At 51.5% G+C, this 10,790-nt stretch overlaps 1 protein-coding gene across 1 annotated transcript; it reads left to right on the top strand.

Moving 5' to 3' along the window:
* Window positions 1–4,228: 4,228 nt before the first annotated feature.
* Window positions 4,229–6,158, top strand: RABIF (RAB interacting factor). The gene is made up of 2 exons (XM_075055157.1): window positions 4,229–4,449; window positions 4,602–6,158. The coding sequence occupies exons 1-2, from the start codon at window positions 4,258–4,260 to the stop codon at window positions 4,839–4,841; spliced, it is 432 nt and encodes a 143-aa protein (XP_074911258.1). The 5' UTR covers window positions 4,229–4,257; the 3' UTR covers window positions 4,842–6,158.
* The last annotated feature ends 4,632 nt before the right edge of the window (window positions 6,159–10,790 follow it).

The following is a 10,790-nucleotide window of genomic DNA, read 5'->3' as shown; positions in this document are numbered from 1 at the left end:
TTTAGCTTCTGTTCTCTACCTTCAAGACATCTGTCTAACTACTGTGTGGAGGATATGTACAAACACCGTGTTAAACCAGGCAGCCACCATCAGCTGTGCCTCTGCCCTGCAGCTTCAGTGCGGTAGTAAAAACCAACTGCTCCATCTGTTGAGATCCACGGCACAAAAACCTATCGGGCCTGGAGGACTTGCTAACTGGGGGTGAATTTCTTGCAAGATCTGCTTGAGAAGACTGTGGCAGCAGAGATGAGGAAAAGGCTGTGATAATACTGTTATAATAGAGCCCACAGTTGCAAAAAATAACAGCTCCTTTGTCCACCATGGAAATGTGGGATGAATGGAGCCCAGTATTAATTCATCTGTCAATGGTGAAGCTACAAAATACACCTTCTGCTGATTTCAAGGCAAACTGCAGCGTCCTGCCCCAGCAGCCTTTGATGACTGAATGCCCTCCCCACTGCCTGATCCTCTAGTAAACACCTCACCCATTAGTCTAGATTTTAAATAGCCTCTCCTGACACATCTCCCTCAGGATGAATTTCTCTGTCACTCTTTAGCCAGTGAGAAGTAAGTAAGGAACCAAACAGGTAAAAGGCCCCATTTGGGAGAGTGCAGTATTCACAAGCACTCACTGATTTTGTATGTGGATCTGTCATACCCTGTGTACCTCTGACACCTGCAGGGAGACAAACACATGGAGGGGGAGTTTCCAGGCTCCAGTACTGAACCTGGAGCTGTCAGTAGCTCCTCTCCCTTCCCTGACCAGCCCTGCTCTCCTGCAAAGGCCTCAGGTGGGATTCAGCTCCAGAAGTGACTAGTGCTGAAAAAAACCATGTTGGGTGTGTGGTTCTGCTGAAGCTCAGCAGACTGAAGTGCCAGCATTGGAAGTGGGTCACAGCAGGACATGAGACACCATTACCGCCTTTCTGGGACAAGATGTACTGAAGGGTTTGAAGGGGAACTGGCATTTCCAGCTAGATAATGAACAATATAAATCTTCCAAATGGTCTGCATCTGTGCATAGCTGGAGATGAGAAAACTTACAGGCTACTGTTGAAGGTAAAACGAAGTGTCAAAATGTTCTGCTTGGAAAGAAGCTGGTATTGATTCTCACAGACCAGTAAGAGTGAAGCTCTGCTCCATTAATAATCTAGGAGAAAATGCTAAAATTCAGAATTTTTGACACCAGACAGGTCACACCCAAAAACGTTATGAATTGGCTAAAGACCCCTTTGTGTTGGTAGGTTTTTTTTCTTTCTTGAGAAGTTCCAGAGGACCGTAACAAAGACAAGCACCACACCAGCAACCAGCCCTGAACAACCAGCCCAGCTCAGCACAGCCTTGCCCGGCAGCAGTTTTGGACCACAGGCTGGGAGGTGGCAGTGTAGTGTTGTGCCACTCAACAGGGTTTTTATGGACAATGGATCTTGCCAGGAAAGCTTCATCACAAGTTAATTTGACTAGCAGGTGGTATCGAGGTAAGTGTTGATGCAACACTGTTGGCTTTTGACTTGCAACCTGCAAGGACTTCACCCAGGCCAGGCAGAGGGCTTACTTTCCTCTACCCACCCCATCTGACCAGGATCTTGCTCCTTACTGATTGTGTTACCGTCTAAATTAGTATGTGCACACTTAATACAATCAAGCTGAAGCCCTACAAACGTGTTACTTCATGGCATGCTATAATCAGATCAGGGAGGCAAGGGCCTCCTCCACTGGAACCTCCTGCACACAGCAAATGTGTGGGCAGGAGCAGTGCTTCCCTTGGCTGGTCACAGGAGGCAGGAGAAGTGGCCCCTTGAGAGGCTCTGAAGTTCTGGAGGGGGATAAGTAAAACCAAACTCTCACTGCTCTCAGGCCTGCCTGGCTCTCAAGACACAGTGCCATGCCTGAGCAGGGGAGGAGCCAGGGCTCCTGAGCACATCACTCTGGGTCGTTTTTGTAAAAGTGGAGTTTGCACTTACACAAGAAGAAAAGAAATCACAGAATCGAAGAATAATTGTGGTTGGGAGAGGCAATCTGGTGGTCTGTAGTCCTGCACAGAATAGATCCAGTTTGGATCACATTTCTCAGGACCTTGTTCCATTGAGTAGAGAGTCTCTCCAAGCACAGGGATCCTGTGATTTCTCTGAGCCCAAGTTGCTCTGGCTGCAGAGATCTGAATGCCTGTTACCAGTTGCTGTTGGGCACCATCTGTTTCTGCAGGAAACTCCTGCACTGTGGTAGTAGGGAACTGCTGAACTGCAGGAAACCCCCTCTCTGGTGCCACAGGCACCAAACCCCACGGAAAGAGGACACATCTCAGGTGAGGGAGGATGCAGAAACTTGACGGCACAACTTCTTCTACAGATAAACCTGCTGCCTGTGCCTGGTGTTTCACAGTAGCAGAGGAAAGATGAACAAAGTTGCTCAGGGTTGGAATTGGAGACAGCAGAACTGAGGACGTATAGAAAAGTCCTCTTTGCTCCCTGCAGCGTTGCAGCACAGCCCAGCCAACCCCCTCTGTCACCCCTCTTTAGGGGAAGTCACTGTACCATAGCGAGGACAGGACCAAGTCTCAGCCCTTTCAGCTCACCTGAGCTGTGGCTGAGCCACACAGCTGTGCCAGTCACTACTGAACTGCTGTGGGTGCAGAGTCCCCACCTCAGCGCGGTTCCTCAGTGAACGGAGATATGCTGGCTCCTGCTCAGCCACCAGCCAATTTTTTTGCCTCTTTTGGGCAAATCAAGACCTTTCTGCAGTTGGTTTGCGTGACTGGCTTTTGAGCAGCAGGTGCCCCAGGGCTGTTTGCAGTGGGTGTTGCTGAGCTTCACACACCCCTTATTGCATCCACTCCCCTCTCAGCTCTGTGAGCCCCGCTCAGGCACCCTTGCACGCACCCAGAGATGGCTTGGGAGCTCCAATGCCCCATGCCCTGTTTCTGCCTTACAAACACCGACCTGATTCACAGGACTGTGGGGTTTTTGTCTACCAGCCACACTCACCTTCCAGCTCGTGGCAGGGAGCAGAGCTGGATGACAATGTGGCATCCAAGACTACAATGGCTCAGGCTGGAGCCTGAAGTGAGCAGCTGGATTGCTGATGAAATCCTCTATGTTTATTTAGTACCTCAAACATCAGTTCCCATTTCTGGCAGCTCCCGAGAGTTTTTGGGAACAGCCAGTTGGGAGACAGTGAGGTAGCAGGAGGATGGTGCATATTTACAGTAAACAGTCAGGAAAAAGCAAGAATTGGTGCTCTTCTGGGATCTGTTTTACCCCCTAAAGAAGCAGTGGCTACAATCAACAGGCCTGTTTCAATCTTGCCAACAGTGGGCCGCTAGCCGCAGGTCCCAAGATCAGCACAAAGCCACAGTGCCTCAAAGATGCTCAGTGAAGAGCAAGCCCAACGGAGTCACTTGGGCCCCAGGACCTCATCTCCAGCACTGCTGCCTGTAAGCACCGACACAGCCTCCTCCTTTTCCCAGGCTCTTCAGGGTCAGGTTGAACTCTGCTTTCCTCTCCGGAAAACATTTTGCTCCAAATGTCAGCACCTTGCCCCTTTCAGTGCACTCTTCCCCTATCCTTCCCCGTTTTTGAGGGGTCTCTCTCTGTGCCGACCAGCTAAGTGACCTGCCGTGTGCGCAGCCCAGGCTCTCAGAAATGCCGACGCAATTGCTACATGCAAAATACGTGCAGCAGCTTTGCAGGGAGACAATTTCCCTTTGTCCAGCATCAGCTGAGCTCTGCTTTCTCCAGAACAGAAGTCCAGCGCCTCCAGACTCCCATGCCCGGGAAGCGACTGTCCCCGAGGGGCCCCGCAGGCAGGCAGGCAGGCAGGCAGGCTGTTGCTGCCAGCTGTTCACGACCAGCTTGTGACACAGCCGGGTGTCACGCAGGGCTCCTCACGCCGCACTGGCGCTCGGCTTGTGCTGCCCTCCCATCCGCAGAGCGGGGACGGGAGGTTCTGTCAGGCCCCCGCCCCGGCCTCCGCAGCGGCTCACGGCGGGGCTGAGCCGCGGGGCACCCCCACAGCCACCGCAGTCACCTCCGACACCGGACGCCCGGCAGGAGCTCAGGGGCCAGCGAGACCTCGCCGCTTCACTCCGCGGCGGCGGCCGGAGGACGAGGGCGGCCGCCGCGCCCGCCCGGACCCGGCTCCGCCACCGGCGCCCCGCCTCCTCAGCCTCGCGCGTGCCCGCGGCGGCGCCTGGCGTCACAGCCCTGACCCCGCCCCTCGGGCGGTGGCGGCGGCGGCACGCAGCGCGCCTGCGCGGCCATGGCGGCGGCCTGCGCCGAGATGGAGCCGGCGGCGGCGCCCCCTCCCTCTCCCCCTCCCGCCGCCGCCGCCGCCGTGGCGGGTTCGGCCGAGCTGGTGTGCGCGCAGGGCCGGAACCTGAAGGCGGTGCTGTGCCAGCGCTGCGGGTCCCGGGTGCTGCTGCCCGGCGCCGCTACCTTCGCCCGCCGTGAGGTACCGGGACGCGGGGGGGGGGAAGGGAGCGAGCCGAGGGAGGCGGCGGGAAGGCGGGAGGGAGAGGCGCCCCCCGCGGGCGGGGCGGGGCGGGGCGCGGCGCGGCGCGGGCGCCCCCTGCGGGCGGGGCGGTGACGCTGTGTCTCCCGCAGCTCCTCCTGCCCGCCATGAGGAAGAAGGCGGCGGCGGCGGCGGGCGGCGGCGGGGACCTGCTGCGGGAGCACTGGCTGGTGCGCGACATGTTCTCCTTCGAGAACGTGGGCTTCACCCGCGACGTGGGCAATGTCAAGTTCCTGGTGTGCGCCGACTGCGAGGCGGGGCCCATCGGCTGGCACTGCCTCGACGACAAGGACAGCTTCTACGTGGCGCTGGAGCGCGTGGCCCACGAGTGACACCGGCGCTGCCGCCGGGGACGGGGGCCGTGGCCCTGGGCACCTGCCTGGGGAGCCGGGCTCAGCCGCCGGGCACCCCGCCTGCCCTGCCACCGGGCTGCCCCGCGGCCTGACAGCGACAGACTGGGCCAAGGCCCAGCGGAGTGACGGCAGCTCGGCCACCCCACAGCCTCGCTGGTTGGCAGCCCGCAGCCTGGCTGCCCCGCACCTGACTGACCACGGCCTGCCTACCCCATGGCTTGACTGACCTACAGCCCAGCTGGTCACCCCACAGCCCGGATCCACTGACTGAGCAGTACCAAGAAGCGCAGCGCTGGCACACCCAGCTCCTCACCTGAGCCCACGTGGGAAGGATGTCGTTGGTGGGAGGGTTCCCTGTGACCTGCAGGGACAGCTCACTGTGACAATTTTGCCAAATAGCTTGATCTGCCACTGTCTGGCTGCTCTCTGTCACTTCTTCTGTCTGTGGCAGCTGTTTTTCAAACATGCTGAGATGTCTTTCAGGCTGATCAGTTTGTGACACAGCCATGTAACTGTGGGTGCTGGCACAAGGGCAAGGGGAGGACAGGACTGCTGCACTGAATCATCGTAGCAGCTTAAATTGTCTGAACTACAGCCAAAGCAGTTACAGGGTTTAAGGCTATATCTTCTGTTGATTTTCAGAGGAAACATTCCCTGCCCCAAACCCTAACATTTAGGTTCTCTAAAACCTCATCCTACCTGACAACTGTACCCCGTTAAGAGCATATGGCACCCAACGTGTGTGTAAGGCATTTTAGCTAACATTGTATGCAGTTTTATTAACTGAGTACTTGGAAATAAGATACAGGTAGAGTCTGCAGACAGCATAGGCTGATAGAGTGGCAAATAAAGAAAATGTGCAAGATCACAGTATTTCCAGGCAGCAAGAATGAAGAGTCCAACCAGAAAAGGATTTGAATCATTGGACAAGCAGTGTCCAGTGACTGCCTGTCTCAGTGCTGAAGAATGTCAAAACAGCCGTGTGTGTATTAAACAGAGAAGTCGGGAAGGAATTTCTCATCTGTAAAAGCAGCTGGTAGGGTATTGTGTCCAGTTTTGGTCTCTGCCTTTTACAAGATGGGCACAAAGATGATCGAAAATTGAAGGAGGCTGCAGCAGCCATGGTTCTCACTGTATTTATCTCTTGGTAGTTGTGGTCCAGTTTGCATTCTCCATTTGCAAACCCCTGTATGAATAATACAGCAGCTTTACAGTGATCGTCTTGGCTTACAGAGGACATGCCTTACTGCAGGAGGTGTATCAGTATACTATGCTAATAAACACTTTTGGTACCAATGCAGCTGTAAAGGCAGAACTGTCATTGCACTGGGATGAAGAAGTTGTATTTGCCACCAAAACCAAGATTGGTTGTATTTAAAGATTAGCAATGTTGCTGCGACAAGGCTGTCGTTCCTCAACTAAAACGTTTTTGCTGGCAGGAGTCTGTAAGGCAGGCACAGCCACAAGTAGATTTTCCAGAAAGGCATCCTGACAGCTGGTGAGGGAGAAACAAGTCCTTTCTTCTTCCAGTGCTTGAGCACCTGCACTTTTAAGATTTGGACTCTGCCTTAATGTAGAACATGGAGCTGCTCTATCAGAAACCTCTGTGGTGGGCAGTCAAGATCTATTAATGGGAGAGGGAGAGGCATAACTCTGTAGTCTGGTGATTAAGGCTCTCACTTGGGTAGGAAGTGAGTCTTGTGCTGTGTCCTTGCTAAATGTTTCAGGTGCACACTTGACATGAAAACTGTGCTTCTTTCCTCCCGCCCTTCTTGTCTTTTAGGCCTAAGACCAGTAACTAAACAGGTTCATCAAGGGAGTGTACCTAGCAGCACAGGAGAGCTTCATTTGGGTTCTGCACAGGCACAATGAAATAGTGAGATCATGTCACTCTAATTTCACGCTTTCACTTAGATTGCTGTCTATTAGGGAATGTGTTTTGACCTGTAATACCTAGATTATAGTCCATGTTACTAAAATATGTGCTGCGCAATAGTTTCATTTTGAAGACACCACTGTGCAGAACAGGCTTGTGGATATCAGCTTGATTAATGCTGAGTAAATGACACTTCTCAAAAATTGGTACATGTGGATTCTTGATATTGGGGAGTAGTCGGTGGGCGGCACTGGGGCGGAGCTGAGGTGGTGGTGGCAGCTTTTCCCAGACAGTAGAACGCTTCCTGGAGAGATGTGAGGCCTCGGGTCAAAGGCCTTCTTCACATCAGTACGGCAGCAATTTGAATGCCCTGCAGTGTTGCTCATGGTGGTGAATAATGAAAGCTCCTCCTGCTCTTCAGTGTGAGAGGAGAGATGTCCTGAATGGATATATCCTCCACAGGATCCAGGTTTGGTTCCTGCTGACTCTTAAATGTAAAGTAGGATCACACAGACTGTGGAAGTGCCAAGAAGAAATGTACTACAGTCTGTTGGGAATTTGCAGGCAGAAACTTTTGTACCATGAGATCTTGGGATCTTTCGGCCTCAGGTAGGATCTTGGCTTCCTGCAGCTTGGAGAAGCCATGAGAGACACCCTTGAAGTCCCAAGGAGCACAGACAGGGACCTGGTGCCGGTGAAGGGGCAGCCATGCAGTAGAGGTCTTCAGTTTGACTGCTGGTGCTCAGGAGCCCATCACCTGGGCTAACTCATATCCCGAGAGGTGATGTGAGAATTAAGGGGTGGGGGTGGGGGGAATTGGTGAAGAGGGAAAATGGCATCGGTCCCTGGAATATGAGCCCAGGCAGTTCCACTGTGATGTTAATTGAGCATTGGAGAAAGAATGTCTGCAGTCAGCAAACCTCGCCTTAAGGGGAAGGTCTCCTATGTTTATGCAACAGACAGCAACATCAGATTTGGGAGCATCTAATGAAGTATTGAACAGTTTTTGTGTTAATGAGAGCAAATAAAAATTTGGATAGTCTCACAAATAAACATAATCTTTTCACTGCTTTTTATCTAGCATGTTGAAAAAACACTTTTCCAGTTGCCTGCAGGAACTTCTAGGAAAAGAAGGATAGACAAGAGCCAGCCTTCAGGTACAGGAAATGCTTACATAAGACCTGTTAACGCTCACCTTGCAGCCCATCTTTCTTTATCATCAACAAGACAGGGCAGAAACCCTTATTTCCATGTGCAGGTCACTTTAAAATTAATTTGAAAATGGATTCTTCTACATAAGTAGCTGCATAGACTTTACTCCAAAGACCCATTCCGTGTTAAACTGTAGCACTGCCAAGAGAGGGAACAGTAACAAATCTGCACCCCTTGGGCTGGGCCATCCCACCAGTGAGGTGGGTGAGGATTGTGCACAGCAGGACACAAAACCTCCAGCCCTTTGGGACTTGCCTTTGTGCTGCTTTTGGGTGGGGACAAATAATAATAATTTTGTCTAATTGCTTCCCAATCTGGATTTAAGGCATGCCTGTTTGTATTGGTTAGGTTTTTATATACCATAAATATAAATGTATTTAGGATGGTTAAAAACAGATCTTGCTCCACCTTGACTTGGATAATTGAGGCTGCTTCACAGCCCCAAAACCATGGTCTGGGCTTAGGCTGACATTGACACCCTGTGTAACTTCACCTCTCTGCTCCCTTCCCCATGCAAACCTCTCCCTCAAGCCAGCTGCTGAACCCTTTGCTGAGATTGTTCAATTTTCTACCTTAGTCTAAAGCTTCTTTTCTTGGGCTGCTGGATTGAAATATGGGAGTTTGAGCTCTGCAGCCTGCATGAGATAATCAGGAGGCAATGGCAGGATGAAGGTCTTCCCATTTTTGGCAGCAGGACGCTGTGAGATCAGCTGAGCTGTCCTGGGTAACTGCTGCAAGTCATCCCTTGCCAAGAGGTCACATTCACACCCTTCCCTAAATTAAGTGCATTTCACTTAAATAAGTAAGTGATGCGCAGAGCAGGGACTGGAATTCAAGGCTCCCTCTCTTCCCAGCACTGCAAATCAGCAAAAAAGGTCTTGGTTTCTGGGCCTGACACCATCCAAGGTCTCTCCGTGATTGCTCATGTCTGAACAGAAGAAATCTTTGGCAGAGCAGTTATGACAGCATGGACTTTGAAGTAATAGCTTGGAGGAGGACTTTGCTGTTTGCCTCCCTGCTGTGTTCTAGAGCTCTGCCTTTCAGCTAGTCCTCACATAGGCAGCCAGGAGGGCTTAAGGTATGATCTTTGCAATGCCTGCAGCTCAGTGTGTCTGCGGAACCCACTGCCACCACGTATGGAGACGAGGAGCTCAGCAGAGTTCAGAAAAGAGCTGTGGATTGTTAAAAACAAGGCCAGTTTTGCTAGGAGAGGTATTTTTGGCATTGTATCTCCTACATATCTTGCCTTGCTTATTTACCTAAACCACCAGCACTACAGAGCAGAACTATTACACTGTGTGAACAGATACTGCTGTATCAGCACAGGCAGTTTCTACAATGTGTGGGTGTTTGGGAGAAGAGGGATATCTGAAATCTATTATGAATATTCTCTGAAGGTCATTTTACATGCCTGACATTACACTCCCTGGCAGGAACAAGAAAAGTAGGAGGAAAGGAAACAATAGAGAGGAAATAGCTTCAGGGTCCTTTAACAAATAGTGCAGGGAATGCTTCCCTGCCTCCTGCAAAGCCAGGTTAATAAAGGCCAAACGCTAGAATCAGAGGAACATTAAACCACCAAGTATGCTGGGGGACACGGAATGAAACCACAGCAGATGAGTGGAACTTGCCATAAATGAGGGCTTTGATAAAAGCCAGCTTTATGCTCCTTTTAACCAATAATTTGTTACCCATTTCAGCATAAATACTTTTGTGCTGACCTGTGAGTCAGCCAGGTTCTTAAAGTGCAGCTTTCTTACAAGTGCAGCTGGACCTTTTTGTGTTGGTGAGGGTAGAGAAGAGGGAGATGGTAGCCTAGCAATCCAGATGAGAGTTACTGAACTGAGGGCTTGCACCCCCAGATGAGTGAGAGAAGCCAAGGCTATCTTGACAGGAGTGTGCTTCGGAGGAAGTGCACTGGCATGTGAAAATTATTTGACCATGCACAGAGTAAAAATCAAGTGCTTTGCTCCCTAAATGCAATCACTGAGGAAGAGTGAGCAGGTTCCTGGGTCACTGAGATATCACTTTCATCTCCTGAGAGGGGGAACCAGGCTCTGGAAAAATTGTTTCTTGTATCTTTCCTAAAACTTATCCAGAGTGGCACAGTCCAACCTAGGGGTTGCTGCAATTCATCTTTTCAAGTACTGCATGTCCAAATCTGAGAGAGCTACACGGGTGGAAACTGATTGTGACAGAGGATATAGCTCTTGATTACGACATGGTCAATTCCTAGGGGCTTCAGTTTTGTCTTTGGTTAAAACATGAACTGTTCAGATACAGCTTCTGCATGGAGAAATACACAGTTACCCTTCCCTCCTTGGCACAATTGTATCAGACGTGTAGGCTGGAGTGGGTGGAGGGGAACAGCCCAAGGCAGGCTGTAATCTCATAAATGCACTTGGGCCTGAAAGTGGGGCATGTTCTGAACCAAAGCAGCTGCTGTTCAGCCGCCAGAGGAGGCCAAAGGAAAAGAGCCAGAGCTGTGTTTTTCCCAGCAGCCTGCCTTCCTGGCGGGTGTTAGTCTGGCAGGACAGGTCAGAACTGCAGGCAAGGTCTGTCCTTGAAAAGGCTTTCAGGGCAATTTGTGACGTCGATAGGAGCCACATGTCCCTGGGGCCAGAAGCTGCACTAGGAGAGTTCCCTGCATGGATGTGTTTATCTACGCTTCTCCTCCCTGGGGAAGCAGCAGGGAGTGCATGTATACTCAGCTGTGCTTCTGCTCCTCCTTTCATGTTCTTTATCTTCCAGGAGTCTCTGAATTCCCCTGGAGGAAGAGAGACAGTTGCTAGCCTTAATCACTGTGCATGCAGAGGCAGAGTGCTCTTGTCTGAGTGCTG

This window comes from Buteo buteo, chromosome 23, assembly GCF_964188355.1.
Source record: "Buteo buteo chromosome 23, bButBut1.hap1.1, whole genome shotgun sequence".
NCBI classification, from domain to species: domain Eukaryota; kingdom Metazoa; phylum Chordata; class Aves; order Accipitriformes; family Accipitridae; genus Buteo; species Buteo buteo.
Note: the sequence above shows the minus strand (reverse complement) of the source record. Positions and strands in the feature narration are given on the sequence as shown.

Excerpts from the sequence above, each read along its gene's own strand:
- RABIF (XM_075055157.1), top strand. The coding sequence starts at position 4,258 with ATGGCGGCGGCCTGCGCCGAGATGGAGCCGGCGGCGGCGCCCCCTCCC. Across the intron at positions 4,450-4,601 it reads CTACCTTCGCCCGCCGTGAG|CTCCTCCTGCCCGCCATGAG; the intron begins GTACCGGGACGC and ends TGTCTCCCGCAG.